The sequence below is a fragment of the Lonchura striata genome, chromosome 30, assembly GCF_050655825.1.
Source record: "Lonchura striata isolate lonStrDom1 chromosome 30, ASM5065582v1, whole genome shotgun sequence".
Classification (NCBI taxonomy): Eukaryota; Metazoa; Chordata; class Aves; order Passeriformes; family Estrildidae; genus Lonchura; species Lonchura striata.
The window spans coordinates 7,925,823-7,952,148 of NC_140732.1; the positions used below are offsets into that span (position 1 = coordinate 7,925,823).

At 49.4% G+C, this 26,326-nt stretch overlaps 1 protein-coding gene across 1 annotated transcript; it reads right to left on the minus strand.

Annotated features, from left to right (window-relative positions):
• Window positions 1–1,847: 1,847 nt before the first annotated feature.
• OLFM2 (olfactomedin 2) lies at window positions 1,848–19,204 on the minus strand. Its single transcript, XM_085563303.1, has 6 exons — window positions 18,785–19,204; window positions 13,696–13,845; window positions 11,572–11,727; window positions 9,936–10,155; window positions 8,309–8,415; window positions 1,848–5,400 (listed from the first exon to the last, which is right to left on the minus strand). The coding sequence occupies exons 1-6, from the start codon at window positions 18,920–18,922 to the stop codon at window positions 4,723–4,725; spliced, it is 1,449 nt and encodes a 482-aa protein (XP_085419429.1). The 5' UTR covers window positions 18,923–19,204; the 3' UTR covers window positions 1,848–4,722.
• Between the last annotated feature and the right edge of the window lie 7,122 nt (window positions 19,205–26,326).

The following is a 26,326-nucleotide window of genomic DNA, read 5'->3' on the forward strand; positions in this document are numbered from 1 at the left end:
GGGGTCTGAGGGGCTCCGGGGGGTTTTGGGGGGTCTGAGGGGGAGTCCTGGGGGGCTCCGGGGGGGTTTTGGGGGGTCTGAGGGGGTTCTGAGGGGGTTTTGGGGGGTCTGGGGGGATTTTGGGGGGGTCTGAGGGGCTCCGGGGGGGTTTGGGGGGGTCTGGGGGGATTTTGGGGGTCTGAGGGGGAGTCCTGGGGGGCTCTGGGGGGGTTTTGGGGGGTCTGAGGGGGTTCTGAGGGGGTTTGAGGCGCTCTGAGGATCTTTGGGGGGGTCTGAGGGGTTTGGGGAGGGACACGGGGGCACTGGGAGGGACTGGGAGGGAACTGGGGGCACCGTTCCTGTTCTCGTATTCCCCGTCCTGCTTTTCCATTTCTATACTCCCTGTCCCATTCCCAAATTCCCAGCCCCACATTCCCACATTCCCTGTCCCACCCCCATATTCCCATTCCCATATTCCCTGTCCCATTTCCATATTCCATCCCATATTCCCTGTCACATTCCAAAATTCCCGTTCCCACATTCCCATTCCCACATTCCCAATCCCACATTCCCATTCCCATTCCCACATTCCCATTCCCACATTCCCATTCCCACATTCCCATTCCCATTCCCACATTCCCATTCCCACATTCCCATTCCCACATTCCCATTCCCACATTCCCATTCCCATTCCCACATTCCCATTCCCACATTCCCATTCCCACATTCCCATTCCCATATTCCCATTCCCACATTCCCATTCCCACATTCCCATTCCCACATTCCCATTCCCATTCCCACATTCCCATTCCCACATTCCCTGTCCCACATTCCCATTCCCATTCCCATTCCCACATTCCCATTACCACATTCCCTGTCCCATTCCCACATTCCCATTCCCACATTCCCATTCCCACATTCCCATTCCCATTCCCACATTCCCATTCCCACATTCCCATTCCCATTCCCACATTCCCATTCCCATTCCCACATTCCCATTCCCACATTCCCATTCCCTGTTCCCGTCATTCCCAATTCAATCCCTCATTAATCCTTTCTGGGCCTTTTCCCGGTGCTGCCCGGAGCCAGCGGCAGTTCAGACACAACTTCCCAAAATTCCTCCTCCTCTGCCACTTCCCGGGATCCGTGCCCGTTCCCAATTTCCCATGGGATGCCTGCCCATTCCTGGGATCCATTCCCATTCCCAATTTCCCGTGGGATCCCTGCCCATTCCTGGGATCCATTCCCATTCCCAATTTCCCGTGGGATCCCTGCCCATTCCTGGGATCCGTGCCCGTTCCCAATTTCCCGTGGGATCCCTGCCCATTCCCAATTTCCAGTGGGATCCCTGCCAATTCCTGGGATCCATTCCCATTCCCAATTTCCTGTGGGATCCCTGCCAATTCCCGGGATCCGTGCCCGTTCCTGGAATTATCCCAAACCTTCAGGACAATCCCAAATCTTCCATCCCCTCTGGATCTCCATCCCTTCTCTCTTTTCTTCTTTTCCATCCTTTTTTTCCCACCCTTTTCCATCCATTTTCCTCTCTTTTCCATAATTTTTCCCCCTTTTCCATCCATTTTTCCCCCTTTTTCCATCCTTTTTTCCCACCCTTTTCCCCCTTTTCCATCCATTTTCCCCTTTTCCATCCATTTTCCCCCTTTTCCATCCATTTTTCCCCTTTTTTCCATCTTTTTTCCCCCCATTTTTTGCCTCTTCCTCTTTGGAAAAACAAGCAGGGGGAAAAAAGCAATAAAATATCAGAGAAATCCTGAGGGGGTGAGAAATTAAAATATTTTAAATTATTTTTTAAATAATTTTAAACCGGAAAATAAGGGGGGGGGGGGAAATTATCAACTCCCACCAAATGCCAGAGATTTTTTTTTTATTTATTTGCCATTGAAATAAAGATGGAATTTGGCCCCAAAATATCCCCCCCAAAAATAAAAATACAGAAAAACCCAAGGCAGAGCAGCTCCATGCGCCATGAATCCGATGGAATTCCGGAAGAGCCAAGGAGAAGGAGGAAAAAGAGGGGAGAAAAATCGCAGAATTGGGGAAAAAAAAAATATCCAGTGAGCTGGGGGGAAAAAGTGGAAATAAAGGGGGGAAAGAGAGGGGAAAAATAGAAAAAAAAGAGGGAAAAAAGATTTAAAAAGAGGGAAAAAAAGGCAAAAAAAGAGGGGGGAAAAAAGAGGGGAAAAAGATAAAAAAAGTGGGATAAAAGGTAAAAAAAGAGGGAAAAAAGATTTAAAAAGAGGGAAAAAGATAAAAAAGAGAAAGGGGGAAAAAGGTAAAAAAATAGGGGGAAAGGGCAAAAAAGTGGGGGAAAAGGCAAAATAAGGGAAAAAAGATAAAGAGGGGAAAAAAGAGAGAAAAAAGATTTAAAAAGGGAAAAAAGATAAAAAAGAGGGGGAAAATATTTAAAAAGAGGGAAAAAGGATTTTAAAAGAGGGAAAAAAGATTTTAAAAAGGAAAAAATATAAAAAAAGGGGAAAAATATTTTAAAAGAGGAAAAAAATATTTTAAAAGAGGGAAAAAAGAGGGGAAACGCAACATAGGCATGAAATAACGGGAATAAAGCAGAAAAAAAAATGGAAATCTAAAAAAAGAAGGAAAAAATATTTAAAAAGAGGGAAAGAGGCAAAAAAATAGGGGAAAAAATGTATGAAGAGGGAAAAAATGTTTTAAAAGTGGGAGAAAAGATAAAAAAAGAGGGAAAAAGAATTTTAAAACAGGGAAAAACGGGGGGAAACACGACATCGGTGCGAAATAATGGGAATAAAGCAGAGTTTGAGTTTGGGGTGAGAAACGGGAATTTCATCCTCGCGTCCCTCCGGAATGGAGCTGGCAGCGGAGGGGAAGCGCGGAAACCAAAAATTCCGGAATTTTCTCTCCGTTCGTCCACGCCCACGAGTGGAAGCCATAAACCCAAAATTCCGGAATTTTCTCCCCTTGGCCACACCCAAGGGGAGAAGCCAGAAACCAAAAATTCCGGAATTTTCTGTCCCTTTGGCCACATCCGAGAGGTGAAGCCATAAACCAAAAATTCCGGAATTTTCTGTCCCTTTGGCCACATCCAAGAGGGGAAGCATGGGAAGCATGGGAACCAAAAATTCCGGAATTTTCTGTCTCGTTGGCCACACCCAAGAGGAGAAGCCATAAACCCAAAATTCCGGAATTTTCTCCCCTTGGCCACACCCAAGGGGAGAAGCCATAAACCCAAAATTCCAGAATTTTCTCTCCCTTCGTCCACGCCCACGAGTGGAAGCCATAAACCCAAAATTCCGGAATTTTCTCTCCCCTTGGCCACATCCAGGAGGGGAAGCCATAAACCAAAAATTCTGGAATTTTCTGTCCCTTTGGCCACACCCAAGAGGGGAAGCATGGGAACCAAAAATTCCGGAATTTTCTGTCTCGTTGGCCACACCCAAGAGGAGAAGCCATAAACCCAAAATTCTGGAATTTTCTCTCCCTTCGTCCACGCCCACGAGTGGAAGCCATAAACCCAAAATTCCGGAATTTTCTCTCCTTGGCCATGTCCAAGAGGAGAAGCCATAAACCAAAACTTCTGGAATTTTCTCTCCCTTTGTCCACACCCAAGAGGAGAAGCCATAAACCCAAAATTCCGGAATTTTCTCTCCCTTCGTCCACGCCCACGAGTGGAAGCCATAAACCCAAAATTCCGGAATTTTCTCTCCCTTTGGCCACATCCAGGAGTGGAAGCCATAAACCAAAAATTCTGGAATTTTCTGTCCCTTTGGCCACACCCAAGAGGGGAAGCATGGGAACCAAAAATTCCGGAATTTTCTGTCTCGTTGGCCACACCCAAGAGGAGAAGCCATAAACCCAAAATTCCGGAATTTTCTCTCCCTTCGTCGACGCCCATGAGTGGAAGCCATAAACCCAAAATTCCGGAATTTTCTCTCCTTGGCCATGTCCAAGAGGAGAAGCCATAAACCAAAACTTCTGGAATTTTCTGTCTCGTTGGCCACACCCAAGAGGAGAAGCCATAAACCAAAAATTCTGGAATTTTCTCCCCTTGGCCACATCCAAGAGGAGAAGCCATAAACCCAAAATTCCGGAATTTTCTCTCCTTGGCCATGTTCGAGAGGGGAAGCCATAAACCCAAAATTCCGGAATTTTCTCTCCCTTCGTCCACGCCCACGAGTGGAAGCCATAAACCCAAAATTCCGGAATTTTCTCTCCCTTCATCCACGCCCACGAGTGGAAGCCATAAACCCAAAATTCCGGAATTTTCTCTCCCTTCATCCACGCCCACGAGTGGAAGCCATAAACCCAAAATTCCAGAATTTTCTCTCCCTTTGGCCACACCCAAGAGGAGAAGCCATAAACCCAAAATTCCGGAATTTTCTCTGCCTTCGTCCACGCCCACGAGTGGAAGCCATAAACCCAAAATTCCAGAATTTTCTCTCCCTTTGGCCACACCCAAGAGGAGAAGCCATAAACCCAAAATTCCAGAATTTTCTCTCCCTTTGGCCACACCCAAGAGGAGAAGCCATAAACCCAAAATTCCGGAATTTTCTCTCCCTTCATCCACGCCCACGAGTGGAAGCCATAAACCCAAAATTCCGGAATTTTCTCTCCCTTCGTCCACGCCCACGAGTGGAAGCCATAAACCCAAAATTCCGGAATTTTCTCTCCCTTCGTCCACGCCCACGAGTGGAAGCGCGGGACGCCTGACCCCCGAACTCCCGCGCGTCCTCCCGGTGCCGTCGCCCCTCAGAGCTCGCCGGCGGCGCCCACCACGTGGAAGAGCGTGACGTTGTAGAGCACCTGGTGGCCGTTGTTCCAGGTGTAGAGCATCCTCTCGCGGGGGTTGTAGTCCAGCATGGAGATGTGCGAGTACTGGTTGTGGAAGGGCACGTCGGTGTACTCGTAGCTCGCCGTGTCCGTGTGGAAGGCGAAGTAGACCTTGGCGCCCGCCAGGTGCGAGTTGGTGACGTAGAGCACGCCGCAGATGACGAAGGCCTCGCCGGCGCTGCGCTTGGGGTAGCCGGTGTCCCAGGTGCGCAGCACCTCCAGCGTGCGCGGGTCCACGCGGCTCAGCACGATGTTGCCGGCGTTGCGCTCGGTGGCGTAGACCGCCCAGAGGCCGCTCTCGTCCGCCATGAAGTCGATGTCCGAGAAGCCGCCCCACGAGTAGGGGAAGGTGTTGTTGTAGCCGGCGCCGGGCAGGCTGCGCTGCGCCAGGACGCTGCGCGAGCGGAAGTGGTAGCGCACGGCCACGTTGCTCTGGAACTTGTTGTAGTACAAGGAGCCGTTGAAGACGACGTGGCCCGTGCCGGCCCAGGGGTGCGGCAGCAGGTGCTGCACGAAGTTCTGGCCCGAGGCGAAGTCGCCCAGGCTGCGGAACTCCAGCACGCGGCGGCCCTTGTAGTAGCCGTCCATGTACCATACCTGGAGGGGGGGAATGGGGGGGATGGGGGGGATGGGAAATGGGGAAAAATGGGGGAAAAAAGGGGGGAAATGGGGGAAAAGGGGGGAAAATGGGAAAAAGGGGAAAATGGGGGAAAAAATGGGGTTAAAAAGGGGGGGAAATGGGGGAAAAAGGGTTAAAAGGGGGGAAATGGGGGGAAAAATGGGGGAAGAGGGGGAAATGGGGAAAAAATGGGGTTAAAAGGGGGGAAATGGGAGTAATGTGGGGGGAAATGGGGGAAAAGGGGGAAAAAGGGGGGAAAAGGGGGAAGTGGGGGAAAAATGGGGTTAAAAGGGGGAAATGGGGGAAATGGGAGTAAAGTGGAGGAAATGGGGGGAAAATGGGGTTAAAAAGGGGGGAAATGGGGAAAAAAGGGGGGAAATGGGGGAAAAAAGGGGGGGAAATGGGGAAAAATGGGGTTTAAAAGGGGGAAATGGGGGGGAAAAGGGGGAAAAAGGGGGAAATGGGGGAAATGGGGAAAAAATGGGGAAAAAAGGGGGGAAATGGGGAAAAAATGGGGTTAAAAAGGGGGGAAATGGGGGAAAAAGGGGGAAAAAAGGGGGAAATGGGGAAAAAAGGGGGGAAATGGGGGAAAATGGGGAAAAAAGGGGGGAAATGGGGAAAAAATGGGGGAAATGGGGGAAAAAGGGGGGAAATGGGGAAAAAATGGGGAAAAAAGGGGGAAATGGGGAAAAAAGGGGGGAAATGGGGGAAAATGGGGAAAAAAGGGGGGAAATGGGGAAAAAATGGGGGAAATGGGGGAAAAAGGGGGGAAATGGGGAAAAAATGGGGAAAAAAGGGGGAAATGGGGGAAAAATGGGGAAAAAAGGAGGGAAATTGGGAAAATGGGGGGGAAATGGGGTTAAAAAGGGGGGAAATGGGGAAAAATGGTGAAAAAAGGGGGGAAAATGGGGAAAATGGGGGGAAAAATGGGGTTAAAAAGGGGGGAAATGGGGAAAAAATGGAGAAAAAAGGGGGGAAATGGGGAAAATGGGGGGGAAATGGGGTTAAAAAGGGGGGAATGGGGGGAAATGGGGGGAAATGGGGAAAAAATGGGGATAAAAGGGGGGGAAATGGGGGAAAATGGGGAAAAAAGGGGGGAAATGGGAAAAAAATGGGGAAAAAAGGGGGGAAATGGGGAAAAATGGGGAAAAAAGGGGGGAAATTGGGAAAAAAGGGGGGAAATGGGGAAAAATGGGGAAAAAAGGGGGAAAAAAGGGGGGAAATGGGGAAAAAATGGGGAAAAAAGGGGGGAAATGGGAAAAAAAGGGGGAAATGGGGAAAAAAGGGTTAAAAAGGGGGGAAAATGGGGTTAAAAAGGGGGGAAATGGGAGTAAAGTGGGGGGAAATGGGGTTAAAAAGGGGGTAAAGTCGGGGGAAAATGGGGTTAAAAAGGGGGGAAATGGGAGTAAAGTGAGGGGAAATGGGGGAAAAAGGGGAAAATGGGGGGAAATGGGGGAAAAAGGGGGAAAATGGGGTTAAAAAGGGGGGAAATGGGAGTAAAGTGGGGGGAAATGGGGTTAAAAAGGGGGTAAAGTGCGGGGAAATGGGGATAAAAAGTGGGGAAATGGAGGGAAAAAAGGGGAAAAAAGGGGGGAAAAGGGGAAATGGGGGGAAAAGGGGGAAAAAGGGTTAAAAAGGGGGGGAAAATGGGGAAAAGGGAAAAAATGGGGTTAAAAACGGGGAAATGGGGGAAAAAGGGAGGGAAATGGGGGGAAATGAGGGAAAAAGGGGGAAAAGGTTAAAAAGGGGGGAAATGGGAGTAAAGTGGGGGAAATGGGGGGGAAAGGGGAAAATGGGGTTTAAATGGGGGGGAAAAGGGGAAAAAAAAGGTTAAAAAGTAGGGAAATGGGAGTAAAGTGGGGGAAATGGGGGGAAAATGGGTTAAAAGGGGGGGAATGGGGGTAAAAAGTGGGGAAATGGGGGGGAAAGGGGTTAAAAAGGGGGGAAAATGGGGTTAAAAGTGGGGGAATGGGGGGAAATGGGGTTATAGTGGGGGAAAAGGAGGAAAAAGGGGAAAATGGGGTTAAAAGGGGAGGAAATGGGGTTAAAAAGAGGGAAAATGGGGGGAAGTTGTGGTAAAAAGGGGGGAAATGGGGGTAAAGTGGGGGAAATGGGGTTCAAGTGGATGGAAATGGGGTTAAAATGGAGGCGATGGGGTTCAAGTTGTTGGAAATGGGGTTAAAATAGGAGGATAAAGGGTTAAAATTGAGGAAATGGGGTTAAAATTGAGGAAACGGGGTTAAAATGGAGGAAATGGATTGTCCCAAATCTTCCTCAAATCCCAAATCCCAGATTTGAGGACCCCCAGAAAATTTTCGGGAGGGATTTTAGATTCCATTCCAGGCACCAAATCCCAAAATCCGTGATTTGAGAACCCCAAAAATGCCCCATGGATTCCCAGCCATGTGCCAAATCCACGGATTTTCACCAGGAAATTTCCGGGATTTTGCTCAAATCCCAAATCCAAGATTTGAGGATCCCCAGAAAGTTGTGGGAGATTTTCGGGAGAGATTTTAGATTCCAGGTGCCAAATCCCAAATCCATCATTTGGGGACTCCAAAAATGCCCAACCAGGTGCCAAATCCACGGATTTTCACCAGGAAATTTCCGGGATTTTGCTCAAATCCCCCTCAAATCCCAAATCCAAGATTTGAGGACCCCCAGAAAACTGGGAGATTTTTGGGAGAGATTTTCGATTCCATTCCAGGTGCCACATCCCAAATCCATCATTTGGGGACTCCAAAAATGCCCCATGGATTCCATTCCAGGAGCCACATCCGTGGATTTTCAGGCATCCCCGTGCCCGGAAATTGCCGGGATCTTCCCAAAATCCTCCCAAATGCCCGAATTTTTGGGGGGAGATGCCGTTTTTTGGGGAGGCCTCACCCGGCTGTCGGCGCTGGGCGTCGCGGTGTCCGTCATCCAGGAGCCGAAGCGCGAGCCCGAGGCGCGGACGGTGACCGGGCTGCTGACCCCCGTCAGCTTCCCGCAGCCTGGAAAACCGGGAAAAGTGGGAATCCGGGAATTCGGGAAGCGGGGTCTGGGGGGGAGTCCGGGAATCGGGCGAAACGGGGGTTGGGGGGAGTCGGGGATGGGGAAAAGTGGGGAAATGGGAATTGGAAATTGGGGAATGGGTTAAAGGGAATGGGAATTGGAAATTGGGGAAATGGGAATTGGAAATTGGGGAAATGGGAATTGGAAATTGGGGAATGGGGTAAAGGGAATGGGAATTGGAAATTGGGGAAATGGGAATCGGAATTGGAAATTGGGGAAATGGGAATAAAGGGAATTGGAAATTGGGGAATGGGGTAAAGGGAATCGGAATTGGAAATTGGGGAAATGGGAATAAAGGGAATTGGAATTGGAAATTGGGGAAATGGGAATAAAGGGAAATGGGAATTGGAAATTGGGGAATGGGAATAAAGGGAATCGGAATTGGAAAATTGGGGAAAATGGGAATTAGGGGGAAATCAGGAATTTGGAAAATTGGGGAAATGGGAATTAAGGGGAAATCAGGGATTTGGAAAATTGGGAAAATGGGGAAATTAGGGATTTGGAAAATTGGGGGGAAATGGGAATGAAAGGGAAATCTGATTTGGAAAACTGGGAGGAAAATGGGAATTAGGGAGGTTATTGGGTGGGTTTTTTGGGAAATTTTTGGGTGGGTTTTTGGGGGGTTTTTGGGTGGGTTTTGGGGGGTTTTTGGGTGGGTTTTGGGGGGTTTTTGGGTGGGTTTTGGGGGGGTTTTGGGTGGGTTTTTTGGGAAATTTTTGGGTGGGTTTTTGGGGGATTTTTGGGTGGGTTTTGGGGGGTCTTTGGGTGGGTTTTTGGGAAATTTTTGGGTGGGTTTTTGGGTGGGGTTTTGGGGGATTTTTTGGGTGCATTCTGGGGGGGTTTTGGGTGGGTTTTTGGGTGATTTTTTGATGGGTTTTGGGTGGGTTTTGGGGGATTTTTGGGTGCATTTTGGAGGATTTTTGGGTGGGTTTTGGGTGGGGTTTTGGGAGGGGTTTTGGGGGATTTTTTGGGTGCATTTTGGAGGTTTTTGGGTGGGGTTTTGGGGGTTTTTTGGGTGCATTTTGGAGGATTTTTGGGTGGGTTTTTGGGTGGGTTTTTGGGAAATTTTTGGGTGGGTTTTTGGGTGGGTTTTTGGGTGCATTTTGGAGGATTTTTGGGTGGGTTTTTGGGTGGGTTTTGGGTGGGGTTTTGGGGGATTTTTTGGGTGCATTCTGGAGGATTTTTGGGTGGGTTTTGGGTGGGGTTTTTGGGTGGGTTTTGGGTGGGGTTTTGGGGGATTTTTTGGGTGCATTTTGGAGGTTTTTGGGTGGGTTTTTGGGTGGGTTTTTGGGTGCATTTTGGAGGATTTTTGGGTGGGTTTTTGGGGGTTTTTTGGGTGCATTCTGGAGGATTTTTGGGTGGGTTTTGGGTGGGGTTTTGGATGATTTCTGGGCCGATTTCCACGGGGTTTTTTTGGATTTTTTGACCCCAAATGGTGGATTTTTGGGGATTTCCGTACCCAGTTTCTGCAGGCAGGCGTGCAGGCGCGCCTCCAGCAGCAGCACGCGCCGCTGCAGCTCCTCGTAGTCGTAGGCGCCCATCTCCTCCTGGATTTCCAAGAGAATTCCCGAAAGATTCCGGACCTCGTCCTTGAGGTGCACGATGAGCCGCGAGTCCGCCTTGTACTGCTCCAGCACCGGCAGCAGCGGCAGCAGCTCGCGCATCTTCTCCTTCAGCTCCTGGGAAAACGGGAAAAATCAGCCCCAAATCCCGGGATTTGCATTCAGTCCCGCAGGGGAGAAATCGGGAAAAATCAGTTGTGAAAATCCCCGAAAATCGGGAAAAATCGGTTGTGAAAATCCCCGAAAATCGGGGAAAATCGGTCGCGAAAATCCCTGAAAATTGGGAAAAATCGGTCACAAAAATCCCCGAAAATAGGGAAAAATTGGTCATAAAATCCCAGAAAATCGGGAAAAAATGGTCACAAAAATCCCAGAAATCGGGAAAAATTGGTCGCAAAAATCCCAGAAAATCGGGAAAAATCGATCACAAAATCCCAGAAAATCGAGAAAAATCATCCCCAAAATCCCAGGATTTGCTTTGTTGTTCTTTCGGATACTGGGGGAAAAAATGGAATAAATCAGGGAAAATATGGACTAAATCAAAGGAAAATATGGAATAAGTCAGGGGAAAATATGGAAAAATTCAGGAGGGAAAAGGGATAGAAAATGGGGATTTTGGGGATGGAAAATGGGGATTTTTGGGGATGGAAACTGGGGATTTTGGGGATGGAAAATGGGGATTTTTTGGGATGGAAAATGGGGATTTTGGGGATGGAAAATGGTGATTTTGGTGATGGAAACTGGGGATTTTTTGGGATGGAAAATGGGGATTTTTGGGATGGAAAATGGGGATTTTTGGGATGGAAACTGGGGATTTTTGGGATGGAAAATGGGGATTTTTGGGATGGAAAATGGGGATTTTGGGGATGGAAACTGGGGATTTTTTGGGATGGAAACTGGGGATTTTTTGGGATGGAAACTGGGGATTTTTGGGATGGAAACTGGGGATTTTTTGGGATGGAAACTGGGGATTTTGGTGATGGAAACTGGGGATTTTTTGGGATGGAAACTGGGGATTTTTGGGATGGAAAATGGGGATTTTTGGGATGGAAAATGGGGATTTTTGGGATGGAAAATGGGGATTTTGGGGATGGAAACTGTGGATTTTGGTGATGGAAACTGGGGATTTTTTGGGATGGAAAATGGGGATTTTTGGGATGGAAAATGGGGATTTTTGGGATGGAAAATGGGGATTTTGGGGATGGAAACTGTGGATTTTGGTGATGGAAACTGGGGATTTTTTGGGATGGAAACTGGGGATTTTTGGGATGGAAAATGGGGATTTTTGGGATGGAAAATGGGGATTTTGGGGATGGAAACTGTGGATTTTGGTGATGGAAACTGGGGATTTTTTGGGATGGAAACTGGGGATTTTTGGGATGGAAAATGGGGATTTTTGGGATGGAAAATGGGGATTTTGGGGATGGAAACTGTGGATTTTGGTGATGGAAACTGGGGATTTTTTGGGATGGAAACTGGGGATTTTGGGGATGGAAACTGGGGATTTTTGGGATGGAAAATGGGAATTCCCACCTGGAAGCCGCGGGCGCTCAGGGCCCGGGGCCCCTCGGCGGCGCCGCGAAGGCGCGAGTCCAGCGCCCGCAGCAGCGCCTCGGTGCCGCGCACGTACTGCAGGTCCCGGAACGTGCGCAGCTCCAGCACCTCCATGGACTGCGAGATGTTCTGCACCTGCGGGATAATTAACGGGCTAATTAGGGTTAATTAACGGGGGGAATCGTGGTCATTAACTGGGTTAATAATGGCAGTCCATCAGCGCCTCGGTGCCGCGCACGTACTGCAGGTCCCGGAACGTGCGCAGCTCCAGCACCTCCATGGACTGCGAGATGTTCTGCACCTGCGGGATAATTAACGGGCTAATTAGGGTTAATTAACGGGATTAATCATGGTAATTAACAGGGGGAATCATGGTCATTAATGGGGTTCATCATGGCAGTCCATCAGCGCCTCGGTGCCGCGCACGTACTGCAGGTCCCGGAACGTGCGCAGCTCCAGCACCTCCATGGACTGCGAGATGTTCTGCACCTGTGGGTTCATTAACGGGTTAATTGGGGTTAATTAATGGGGTTAATCATGGTAATTAACAGGGGGAATCGTGGTCATTAACTGGGTTAATAATGGCAGTCCATCAGCGCCTCGGTGCCGCGCACGTACTGCAGGTCCCGGAACGTGCGCAGCTCCAGCACCTCCATGGACTGCGAGATGTTCTGCACCTGCGGGTTCATTAACGGGTTAATTAGGGTTAATTAACGGGGTTAATCATGGTAATTAACAGGGGGAATCATGGTCATTTATGGGGTAATCGTGGTCACTAATGGGGTAATTGTGGGAGTCCATCAGCGCCTCCGTCTTGCGCTGATCCAGCTCCTCCATGGACTGGGAGATGTTCTGCGCCTGGGTGATTAATTAATGGGTTAATTAGGGTAATTAATGGGGTTAATCATGGTCATTTATAGGGTAATCTTGGTGGTTAATGAGGTTAATAATGATAGTTAATGGGGTTCATCATGGTCATGAATGGGGTTAGTAATGGATATGAATGGGGTTAATCACGGTCATTAACAGGTTAATCATGGTAATTAATGGGGTTAAGTATGCTAATGAATGGGTTTAATAATGGATATTAATAGGGTTCATCATGGTCATTAATGGGGTTAATCATGGTCATGAATGGGGTTAATCATGGTCATGAATGGGGTTAATCATTGTCATTAATGGGTTAATTATGGTAATTAATGGGGTTAATTATGGTAATTAATGGGGTTAATCCTGGTCATTAATGGGATTCACCATGGTAATTAATGGGGTTAATCCTGGTCATTAACGAGGTTAATCCTGGTCATTAATGGGGTTCATCATAGTCATTAATGGGGTTCATCATGGTCATTAATGGGGTTCATTATGGTCAACTAATTAATTCCCAATCCCGGATTTTTTGGGAATTCCGACCTTTTCCAGGAGCTGGAATCCCACTGGGATTTTTGACTCTGGAAATCCCAAAAATCCCAAAAAAAAAGGAGGAAAAAAAGGGGGAAATTCCCAGGGATGGAGGCAAAATTTGGGATTTTGGGGATTTTTGGGGAATTTTTGGGATTTTGGGGATTTTTGGGAATTTTTGGGGATTTGGGGGATTTTTTTGGATTTTGGGGATTCTCATCCTTGGAATCCCACCGGGATTTTCACCCCATTCCCAATCCCCATTAACCCTTTCACCGCTGACACAAATTCCCTCATTAACAAACCCCCCATTAATTAACCCTTTCCCACCGATGCACCAATTCCCAATCCCGGATTTTTTGGGAATTCCCACCTTTTCCAGGAGCTGGAATCCCACCGGGATGTTCACCCCAATTCCCATTAACCCTTTCACCGCCGACACAAATTCCCTCATTAACAAACCCCCCATTAATTAACCCTTTCCCACCGATGAATTAATTCCCAATCCCGGATTTTTTGGGAATTCCCACCTTTTCCAGGAGCTGCCGGAGCTGGAATCCCACCGGGATGTTCACCCCAATCCCAATCCCCATTAACCCTTTCACCACCGACACAAATTCCCTCATTAACAAACCCCCCATCAATTAACCCGTTCCCACCGATGCACCAATTCCCAATCCCGGATTTTTTGGGAATTCCCACCTTTTCCAGGAGCTGCCGGAGCTGCAGGCCGCGCAGGTCCCTGGAGCAGGATCCCCGGGCCGGGATCACGGCCGTGCAGAGACATTTCCCGTCCGGCGCCTGCGCCGAGGTGAAAACCTGCCAGCCCTCCTCGGGGCTCTGGAAAAGGCTCTGGAAAAGAAATCTGGGAGCTCAGAATTCCCAAAAAAACCCGGGATCAGCCGGAAATCCCCCCATCCCGGACAATCCCCCGCCCAAAATTCAATTTATTCCCGTTTTGCTCTCCTTTCCCCTTCTTTCCTTCCGTTTCCCCCAGAATTTTCCTCATTTTCCCACATAATTTTCCCCATTTTCTCCTCTTTTTTTCCCCCATTTTTCCCTCTTTTTTACCCATTTTCCCAATTTTCCCTGTTTTTCTCCCATTCCCCCATTTTTCCCTTTTCCCCCCATTTTTTCCTTTTCTCCATTTTCCCCTCTTTTCCCCCATTTTTCTCCCATTTTTCCCTCTTTTCCCTCAATTTTCCACTTTTTTCCCCCATTTTCCCTCTTTTTCTCCCATTTCTTCCTTTTCCCCCATTTTCCCTCTTTTTCTCCCATTCCCCCATTTTTCCTCTTTTTTCCCCATTTTTCTCTTATTTTCTCCCATTTCCTTCCATTTTTCCTATTTTCCCCAATTTTCTTCTCTTTTTTCACACATTTTCCTTCCTTTTCCCCTTTTCCCCCCCATTTTTTCTCTTTTCCCCAATTTTTCTCCCATTTTTTCTCTTTTCCCTCCGTTTTCCCTCTTCTTCACCAGCCCTCCTCCGGGCTCTGGAAAAGGGTCTGGAAAACAAATTTGGGATTTGGGAGCTCAGAATTCCCAAAAAAACCCGGGATCATCCGGAAATCCCCCCATCCCGGACAATCCCCCGCCCAAAATTCAATTTATTCCCGTTTTTCTCTCCTTTCCCCTTTTTTCCTTGTTTATTCCCCTTTTTCCCCACATATTTTCCCCCATTTTCTCCACGTTTTTTCCCCCATTTTCTCCTCTTTTTCTCCCATTTTTTCCAATTTTCCCCATTTTTCCCTCCTTTCCCCCCATTTTCCCTCTTTTTCCCCCATTTTTTCCTTTTCCCCCATTTTCCCTCTTTTTCTCCCATTCCCGCATTTTTCCGCTTTTCTCCCCACTTCTCCCGCTTTTTCTCCCATTTCCCTCCATTTTTCCAATTTCCCCCAAATTTCTCCTCTTTTTTCTCCCATTTTCTCCTTTTTTCCCCATTTTTTCCTTTTTCCCCCATTTTTTCCTTTTCTCCATTTTCCCCTCTTTTCCCCTCATTTTCCCCCATTTTTCTTTTTCCCCCAATTTTCCCTCTTTTCCTCCCATTTTTCCCTCTTTTTCCCCATTTTTCCCTATTTTCCCTCTTTTCCTCCCATTTTTCCCTCTTTTTTCCCTATTTTTCCCAATTTTTCCCTCTTTTTCCCCAATTTTCCCAATTTTTCCCTCTTTTTCCCCCATTTTCCCTCTTTTCCCCAATTTTCCCTCTTTTTCCCCATTTTCCCCCATTCGCTGGCAGATGACGTCACAACGCGCTGACGTCACAGGAAAAAACAATTAAAAAAATTTCAAATCCCTCCAGGATTCCCCCGGAAATTCGGGATAAACTCCCCAAAAAATTCGGAATAAGCCTCGGGAATTTTCCCGCATCGCCGCAGCCCCAAAATCGCCGATTTTTCACCCAAAAAAAGAAAAAAATCCGAGAATTTTAATTTAAAAAAACCAAAATCCGGGAGCGGCCGCAGCCCCTCCCCCACCCCGCGGCGCCGCGCGAATCCTTAATTAGGGAGCCTAATGAATAATTAATGAGAGCGCTGATGAATAATTAATGAGGAGAGGTGATGAATAATTCATGAGGCGGCCTGGCCGGGGGGGCGCCGGGAGGGGCTTGGGGGGAAAATGGGGAAAAAAAGGGGAAAAATGGGAAAAAGTGGGAAAATAATGGGGGAAAAAAGGGAAAAAATGGGAAAATAATGGGGGAAAAAAGGGAAAAAATGGGAAAAAAAAGTGGGAAAATAATGGGGGGAAAAAGGGAAAAAATGGGAAAAAGTGGGAAAATAATGGGGGGAAAAGGGGAAAAATGGGAAAAAGTGGGAAAATAATGGGGGAAAAAAGGGGAAAAATGGGAAAAAGTGGGAAAATAATGGGGGAAAAAAGGGAAAAAATGGGAAAAAAATGTGGGAAAATAATGGGGAGAAAAAGGGGAAAAATGGGAAAAAGTGGGAAAATAATGGGGAGAAAAAGGGGGAAAATGGGAAAAAGTGGGAAAATAATGGGGAGAAAAAGGGGAAAAATGGGAAAAAAAGTGGGAAAATAATGGGGGAAAAAAGGGGGAAAAAAGTGGGAAAATAATGGGGGAAAAAAGGGAAAAAATGGGAAAAAAATGTGGGAAAATAATGGGGGGAAAAAGGGGAAAACATGGGAAAATAATGGGGGAAAAAAGGGGAAAAAAAGTGGGAAAATAATGGGGGAAAAAAGGTGTAAAAAGTGGGGGAAAAGGGGGAAAATAATGGGGGAAAAGGGGGAAAAGGGGAAAAAGGAAAAAAAGTGGGAAAATAATGGGAAAAAAAAGGGGGGAAATGGGAAAATAATGGGGGAAAAAAGGGGAAAATAATGGGGGAAAAAAGGGGAAAATAATGGGGGAAAAAAGGGGAAAATAATGGGGGAAAAAAGGGGAAAAAATGGGGAAAAAGGGGAAAAAAGGGCGGGAGGAAAGAGGGAAAAAAGGGGGAAAATGTGGAAAAAATGAGGAAAAAATGGGGGAAAAAAGGAGGGGAAAGGAGGAAAAAAGGGGAGGAAAATGGGATTTTTGGGGGAAAAAAGGGAAAAAATGAGAATTTCTCAGGGATGAAGGAGGAATTTGGGAGGAAAAAAAAGGGAATTTTTTTCCTCCCCAAATCCCAATTTTTTTTTTCCCCAAATCCCGATTTCTTCTAATCCCAATTTTTTTCCTCCCCAAATTCCAATTTTTCCTCCCCAAATCCCAAATTTTATCCCCAGATCTCTTTGGGAAAGTCAGGGAAAAAAATCAGGAAAAAAAATTGTTAAAAATCCAATTTTTTTTTTGTTTCCTGCCCGTTCCCGATGATTAATGAGGGACAAGGGTGGTTAATGAGGCGCTAATTAACGCTAATTAACGTCCGGCAGGCGCTAATTACCCCGCGGCGTTGATTGACAGGTGGGGAAGTGGGAATATGAGCCCAAAATTCCAAAAAAAATTTTAAAAACCCAAAAAAAACCTCCAAAAAACCCCCCAAAAATCCCCAAAAATTCCAAAAATAATTAAAATAAATTCACAAACCCCCCCAAATTCCAGTCGGGATTTTTGGGGGATTTATCCAAAATTATCCCAAATTTTTCTCCCATTCCCAAAATTCCGGCTCTCAAATTTTTGCCCCACCCACATTAAAAAAAAAAACCCCAAAAAAACCTCTAAAAATCGGAATTTTCACCCCAAAAATCAATTTGGGGAAGGGAAATTTGGGGAATTTTTTCCTCCCCTTCCGGAGCTGCCGCAGCCCCAAAATTCCCAAAATTCCCCCCAAAAATTTGGGGAGCGCCCCCCCAAAAAATGGGGTGGGAGATCCTGGGGGGGGATCCCAGAATTTTTGGGGGGGAATCGCAAAATTCCCGAAATTTTGGGGGGGGGGGGGGGGGAAGAATTGGAGGGAGAATTTGGGGGGAGTTCCTTAAAATTTGGGGGTTCCCGAGAGGAATTTGGGGGGGGTCCCCAAAATTTGGGGGTTCTGGTGGGGTCCCCGGGGTTGGATTTTGGGGGGGTCCCGGGGGTGAATTTTGGGGGGGGTCCCCAAAATTTGGGGATTCTGGTGGGGTCCCTGGGGTTGGATTTTGGGGGGGGTCCCCCAAATTTTGGGGGATTCCCCGGGGCGGGGTGGGGGGGTCCTCAAGACCGGGGGGGGTCAGGGAGGTCCCGGGGGGGATTTTGGGGAGGGGGGTCCCCAAAATTCTGGAGATGCCGGGGGGGGGTTCAGGGAGGATTTTGGGGGGGTCCCGGTGCACCGGGGGAGGCAAATTGGGGGGGGGTGTCCCCAAATTTTGGGGGATGCCCGGGATGATGCCGGGGGGGGGAAGGGCCAAAACCGGGGGGGTCCCGGGGGGATTCAGGGGGGATTTTGGGGGGTCCCGGTGCACCGGGGATGTCCCGGGGGGGGTTCTGGGGGTAAAGGGGGGGTCCCCAAAATTTGGGGGATGCCCGGGACGATGCCGGGGGGGGGAAGGGTCAAAACCGGGGGGGTTCAGGGAGGATTTTGGGGGGTCCCGGTGCACCGGGAACCACCGGAGGGGGGTCCCCAAAATTTGGGAGACGCCCGGGACGATGCCGGGGGGGGGTCCTCAAAACCGGGGGGGGATTTTGGGGGGTCCCGGTGCACCGGGGGGGGGTCTCGGAGGGATTCAAGGGGTGGCAAATTTGGGGGGGGTTCCCCAAAATTTGGGGGACGCCCGGAACGATGCCGGGGGGAACGGGGGGGCCAAAACCGGGGGGATTTTGGGGGGATTTTGGGGGGTCCCGGTGCACCGGGAACCACCGGAGGGGGGGTCCCTAAAATGTGGGGGATGCCCGGGACGATGCTGAGGGGGGGAGGGACAAAACCTGGGGGGATTTTGGGGGGTCTCGGGGGTTTTGGGGGGTCCCCAAAATTTGGGGGGACGCCCGGGACGATGCCGGGGGGGGGGTCCTCAAAACCGGGGGGGGGTTCAGGGAGGATTTTGGGGGGTCCCGGTGCACCGGGGGGGGTCTCGGAGGGATTCAAGGGGCGGCAAAGTGTGTGGGGGGGGTCCCCAAAATTTGGGGCACGCCCGGAACGATGCCGGGGGGAACGGGGGGGCCAAAACCGGGGGGATTTTGGGGGGATTTTGGGGGGTCCCGGTGCACCGGGAACCACCGGAGGGGGGGGGTGTTCCCCCACCCGCCCCTCCCCCACTTCTGCCGCATCTCCCGAGCGCATCCCTAAAATAAAAAACCCCAAAAAATCTCCAAAAAAACCCCCCAAAAAAGCCCCCGGTCGGTTGCCGCCGGTCCGGCCATGGCTGCCGCCGGTGCCGGGGCTGACTCACGATTTTCTCCGCGGTGCCGGCCCGGGACACGGCGGTGCCGTTAAGCCCCACGAGCGACGGGAGCGTCTGGGACATCCAGTTGGTGACCATGGCCATGGTGCTGAGCACGGCCCCGATCTTCAGCAGCGGCACCGGCATCGTCCCCGCCACCGGCACCGGCACCGGCAGCGCCCATCACCCACCGCACCCCCCCGCTGCCACCGGGAACCGGCGGCGGAACCGGCGGAGCCCCCCCCCCCGCCTCCCGGTTCGCTCTTGCTGCCGCCCTTGCCTGGCTTTGCCTGCCCCCTCACCGCGCTGGGAACCGGCACCGGCACCGGGAACCGGAACCGGGAATCGGAACCGGCACCGGGAACCGGCACCGGGAACCGGCACCGGGACCGGGACAGAGAACCGGCACCGGGAATCGGAACCGGGACAGGGAACCGGCACCGGGAACTGGGACCGGGAATCGGAACCGGGACAGAGAACCGGCACCGGGAATCGGAACCGGGACAGGGAACCGGCACCGGGAACTGGGACCGGGAATCGGAACCGGGACAGAGAACCGGCACCGGGAATCGGAACCGGGACCGGGAACCGGCACCGGGAATCGGAACCGGGAACCGGAACCGGGACCGGGACAGAGAACCGGCACCGGGAACCGGCACCGGGACCGGAAACCGGGACCGGGAATCGGAACCGGCACCGGGAACCGGCACCGGGAATCGGAACCGGGACCGGGAATCGGCACCGGGAATCGGCACCGGGAACTGGGACCGGGACCGGAACCGGGACCGGGAATCGGCACCGGGAACCGGGACCGGGAATCGGGACCGGGAATCGGGGATGGCACCGGGAATCGGTACCGGGAGTGGGAGGTGGCACCGGGAATTGGGACCGGGAGTCGCGGGTGGCACCGGGAATCCGTACCGGGAGCGGTTCTGTCAGAGCTCCACACTGTAAACCCGCGGCACCGGGAATCGGGGGCGGCACCGGGAATCGGGACCGGGAGCGGTTCTAATGGAGCTCCACGAAGTAAAACCGCGGCACCGGGACCCGGGAATCGGTACCGGGAGCGGTTCTATCGGCACCGGGAGTCGGGACCGGGAGCGGTTCTGTCAGAGCTCCACGCTGTAAACCCGCGGCACCGGGAGTCGGGACCGGGAACGGCGGGGGTTCCTCACCTCCCCCCGGCCGGGGCTGATCCCGGGAACCGGGACCGGTTCGAGCAGAACCCCACCGGCCCAAACCCGCGGCACCGGGGAACGGGCGGGGGGGGGGAGCACCGGGAGCCGGTACCGACCCGATCGGAGCCGCCCCCGCGGTTCTGAAGCGGCACCGGGAGCCCCAAAACCCCTCCGGGGGTGGCACCGGGGCCGGGGGTGCCGGTGTCGGTCTCGGTGCCGGTACCGGGCTCGTTCCGAGCGGGGCCCGGGGGTGACACCGGGGCCCGGGAGTGTCGGTGTCAGTGTCGGTGTCGGTGCCGGTACCGGGATCGCTCCGAGCCGGACCCGGGGGTGTCGGTACCGGTACCGGGCTCGTTGCGAGCGGGTCCCGGGGGCGGCACCGGGGCACGGGAGTGTCGCTGTCAGTGCCGGTGCCGGTACCGTGCCCGCTCCGGGTGGGTCCCGGGGGTGTCGGTACCGCTCTCGGTGCCGGTGCCGGTGCCGGTACCGGGCCCGCTCCGAGCGGGTCTCGGGGATGTTGGTGCCGGTCTCGGTACCGCTCTCGGTGCCGGTGCCGGTACCGGGCCCGCTCCGGGCGGGTCCCGGGGGTGTCGGTACCGCTCTCGGTGCCGGTGTCGGTACCGGTACCGGGCCCGCTCCGGGCGGGTCCCGGGGGTGTCGGTACCGCTCTCGGTGCCGGTGCCGGTACCGGGCGGGTCCCGGGGATGTCGGTGCCGGTGCCGGTACCGGGATCGCTCCGGGCGGGTCCCGCGGGTGTCGGTACCGGTGTCGGTGTCGGTGCCGGTACCGGGCGGGTCCCGGGGGTGTCGGTGCCGGTGCCGGTGCCGGTACCGGGCCCGCTCCGGGCGGGTCCCGGGGGTGACGTCGCTGCCGCTGGCCCGGGGCCAGCCCCGAACGGCCCCGAAACGGGGCGGGACCGGCACCGGCACCGGGGGCGGCACCGGGGGCGGCACCGGGGGCGGCACCGGGCGGGAACCCCCGAATATCCCAAATTTTAGGGAGCAAATCCCCCGCAGAATCCCAAATTTTGGGGACCGGAACCCCAAAATCCCAAATTTTGGGGATCGGAATTTTGGGGATCGGAATTTGGGAGTTTTTGGGGGGAATTTTGGAGTTTTTGGCCATTTTTGGAGGAAATTCGGGTGGTTTGGGGGGGAATTTGGGAGTTTTTTGGGGGGAATTTTGGGGGTTTGGGAGATTTTTTTGGGGGGGAAATTTGGGGATTTTGGAGGTTTTTTTGGGGGGTAATTTTAGGGGTTTTGGAGGTTTTTTTTGGGGAATTTCGGGGTTTTTTGGAGTTTTTAATGGGAATTTTGGGGTTTCTGGGGGAATTTGGGGGTTTTTGGACATTTTTTTGGGGAAATTTGGGTGGTTTTGGGGGGGAATTTTGGAGTTTTTGGGAGAGCTCCTTTCCCCCTGTGTCCCACTCCCCTCCCCCACGGCCACACCCAGCGCCGCAATTCCCAAAATTCCCAAAATTCCCCTCGCCCCCCTCCCCCTCCCCATCCCAAAAAAAACCACCCAGAAATCCCAAAAAATTCCCCTTAAAAAAAATTCCCAAAATTCCCACCGCTCCCCCTCCCCCCAAAAAAACCCCCCAAAAATTCCCTAAAAAAATCCCCGAAATTCCCAAAATTCCCGCCGCTCCCATTCCCCCAACCCCCCCCAAAAAAACCCCAAAAAATCCCCAAAAATTCCCCCCAAAAATTCCCGAAATTCCCCCCTTACCTGCCTGGCGCGGAGGAGGAAGAGGAGGAAGAGGCTGAGGGGGGGGAAGCTCATCCTGACCGCCCCAAAAACCCCCAAAATCCCCCCAAAAAATCCTCCAGGACCCCCCAAAATTTAAAAAAAATTAAAATTCCCAAATCCCCCCCAAAATCCTCGCCCCCCTCCCCCCCCCGGAGCTTCCGCGCAGCCGCGGAAACGCCCAAAAATTAAAAAAAAAATTCCTAAAAACCCCCAAATTCCCCCAAAGAATCCTAAAAAAATCCCCAAAAATTCGGGGAGGAGTCGCCGAGGGGAGGTGGGGGGAGGGGCAGAGGATTTTGGGGGGATTTTGGGGTTTTTTGGGGGGATTTTGGGGGTGGGGCGTGGTCTCGTGGTTCCCATCCCCGCCCCGGTTTTCCCGGCTCTCCAAAAACCCCAAATTTCCCCCAAAATCTTCCCAAAACTCCCCCAAATTCTGCCCCACCCCCCTGAAATCCCCTCCCCAAAAAACCCTCATAAAAAAATCTCAATTTCCATAAAAACCCAAATCCCCCCAAATTCTGTCCCCCAAAATCTCAAATCTCCTGCCCCAAAAATCCCAAATTCCCCCAAAATTCCCCCAAAATCTTCCCAAAACTCCCGCAAATTCTGCCCCACCCCCCTGAAATCCCCTCCCCAAAAACCCCCTCACAAAAAAAAAATCTCAATTTCCATAAAAAACCCAAATCCCCCCAAATTCTGTCCCCCCAAAACCCCAAATCTCCTGCCCCAAAAACCCCAAATTCTGCTAAATTGCCCCCAAAACTCCCCCAAATTCTGCCCCACCCCCCTGAAATCCCCTCCCCAAAAACCCCTCACAAAAAAAATCTCAATTTCCATAAAAACCCCAAATCCCCCCAAATTCTGTCCCCCCAAAAATCTCAAATCTCCTGCCCCAAAACCCCAAATTCCCCCAAAATCCCCTCAAAATCCCCCAAATTCTGTCCCCCAAAAACCCCAAAATTCCCCCAAAATCCCTTTGACCTGGAGGATTTTAGGTTTTGGGAGGATTTGGGGGGATTTTGGGGTGGATTTGGGGGATTTTAGGGAATTTTGGGGGGTCCTGTTGTCCCCAGTACCCCCTGGAACTGCCCCCTAAATCCCTCATTAAATTAATTAAATCCCATTAATTAAATTCCATATTTCCCACTTAATTAATATATTCCCTATTAATTAAATCCCAAATTCCCTATTAATAAATCTTGTATTTCCCATTAATTAAATCCCACATCTCCCATTAATTAAATCCCATATTTCCTATTAATTAAATCCCATATTCCCCATTAATTAAACCCATTCCATATTAATTAAATCCAAAATTCCCATTAATTAAATCCCATATTCCCTATTAATAAATCTCATATTTCCTATTAATCCCATATTCCCATTAATTAAATCCCATATTTCCCATTAAATAAATACATTCCCTATTAAATCCCAAATTCCCTATTAATAAATCTCATATTTCCCATTAATCCCATATTTCCTATTAATAAATCCCTTATTTCCTATTAAATAAATCCAATCATTCCCTATTAAATAAATCCAATTATTCCTTATTAAACAAATCCAATTATTCCTTATTAAATTAATCCAATTATTCCTTATTAAATAAATCCAATAATTCCCTATTAAATCAAATTATTCCTTATTATATTAATCCAATTGTTCCTTATTAAATTAATCAAATTATTCCTTATTAAATAAATCAAATCATTCCCTATTAATTCCATTTATTCCTTATTAAATAAATCCAATTATTCCTTATTAAATTAATCCAATTATTCCTTATTAAATAAATCCAATCATTCCCTATTAAATCCAATTATTCCTTATTAAATTAATCCAATTATTCCTTATTAAATAAATCCAATCATTCCCTATTAAATCCAATTATTCCTTATTAAATTAATCCAATGATTCCTTATTAAATTAATCCAGTTATTCCTTATTAAATAAATCCAATCATTCCCTATTAAATCCAATTATTCCTTATTAAATTAATCTAATCATTCCCTATTAAATCCAATTATTCCTTATTAAATAAATCCAATTATTCCCTCCTAATAAATCCCATTTTCCCTTTAAATAAATCCCAAAATTCCCAATTTCAGCCTTTTTTTCCCCTTCATTTTAAGCTCCAAATCCCCTCCCAAAAATAAACCAAATAAAACCTCAAGCTGGAACTTTCCCTTTTTCCAATTTAATTAAAAAAATAAAAAATGAGAGGAATAAAGACGCAGAATTCCCAGAAATTCCACTGGAGGGGGGTTTATTTCTGCAGGAAAAGAGCTTTTTTTGGGAATTTTTGCACGGATCCAAGCTGGGATTTTTGGGATTTTTCCTTTTTTTTCCCACCAAACGGAAGCAAAACCAACAACGGAACCACAAAATCTTGGAAAAAATCCACCCCAAATCCAACTTTTTATCCACCCCAAACTGAAAACCCGGCGAAGAAACGGAATTCCGGCCATTTTCCCCGATTTCCTGTGAATTCACCCCAAAAATCCGGCGGTTTTTTACGGGAAGTCTGAGCGGTGGTGCCGGGGAATTCCCGACGGGTGAAAGGACACCTCGTGTTTGCTATTAATTAATGATTAATTAATTAATTGAGGAATAATTAATTAACCCGTGGATCGAACGAGGCGGAACTTTCCGGTCGGGAGCGGTTTTTGGGGAGAAAAGAGCAGGAAAGAGTTAAATAAACATGCGGGGGGGGAGGGGCTGGGCCAGGCGGGGCCGCGGCGGTGGCGGCGTCATCTTCATCATCGTCATTGGCGTCATCTTCATCGTCATCGGTGTCATCTTCATCATCGTCATCGGTGTCATCTTCATCATCATCGGCGTCATCTTCATCATCGTCATTGGTGTCATCTTCATCATCATCGGCGTCATCTTCATCATCATCGGTGTCATCGTCATCATCGTCATTGGTGTCATCTTCATTGTCATCGTCGTCATCTTCATCGTCATTGGCGTCATCTTCATCGTCATCGGTGTCATCGTCATCATCGTCATTGGTGTCATCTTCATCGTCATTGGTGTCATCGTCATCATCGTCATTGGTGTCATCTTCATCATCGTCATTGGAGTCATCTTCATCGTCATTGGTGTCATCTTCATCATCATCATCGGTGTCATCTTCATCATCGTCATCGGTGTCATCTTCATCATTGTCATCGGTGTCATCTTCATCATCGTCATTGGTGTCATCTTCATCATCGTCATTGGAGTCATCTTCATCGTCATTGGTGTCATCTTCATCATCATCATTGGTGTCATCTTCATCATCGTCATTGGTGTCATCTTCATCGTCATTGGTGTCATCTTCATCATCATCGGCGTCATCTTCATCATCGTCATTGGTGTCATCTTCATCGTCATTGGTGTCATCTTCATCATCATCGGTGTCATCTTCATCATCGTCATTGGTGTCATCTTCATCATCATTGGTGTCATCTTCATCATCATTGGTGTCATCTTCATCATCGTCATTGGTGTCATCTTCATCATCATTGGTGTCATCTTCATCATCGTCATTGGTGTCATCTTCATCATCATTGGTGTCATCTTCATCGTCGTCATCATCATCGTCATTGTCATCATCATTGGTGTCATCTTCATTGTCATCATCATCATCGGTGTCATCGTGTCTTCACCGTCATTGTCATCATCGTCGTCATTGGTGTCAGCATCGTCTTCATCGTCACCATCATTGGTGTCATTTTCATCATCGTCGGTGTCATCTTCATCATCATCGTCATGGTCTTCACTGGTATTGTCATCATCGTCGTCATTGGTGTCATCTTCATCATCATCATCATCATCAGTGTCATTGTTGTCTTCATTGTCATTGTCATCATCACCATCACCATTGGTGTCATCCTGGTCTCCATCGTCATTGTCATCATCATCAGTGTCATTGTCATCATTGTCATCATCGGTGTCATCGTCATCATCATCATCGGTGTCATTGTCTTCATCGTCATTGTCATCATCATCAGTGTCATTGTCATCATTGGTGTCATTGTCAACATCATCGGTGTCATCATCGTCATCGGTGTCATTGTCATCATCAGTGTCATTGTCATCATTGTCGTCATCGGTGTCATCGTCATTGTCATCATCGGTGTCGTCTTCTTCATCGTCATTGTCATCATCATCAGTGTCATTGTCATCATTGGTGTCATTGTCAACATCATTGTCATCATCATCGTCATCGGTGTCATTGTCACCATCATTGGTGTCATCATCGTCATTGGTGTCATTGTCAACGTCATTGGTGTCATCGTCATCAGTGTCATCATCATTGGTATCGTCTTCACCGTCATTGTCATCATCATTGGTGTCATCATCTTCATCATCTGGCACTGTCATCATCATCATCACTGTTGTCATTGTTGGCCGTTGCCACGGCTCATCATCGTCACCGTCGTTGGTCATCGTCATTGTCACCATTGTTGGTCATCGTCACTATTGTTGGCCATGGCCATTGTCACCATAGTTGGTCATTGTCATCGTCACCATCGTTGCCCATGGCCATTGTCACCATAGTTGGCCATTGTCACCACAGTTGGTCATTGTCACCATCATTGGTCATTGTCACCATCATTGGTCATTGTCATCG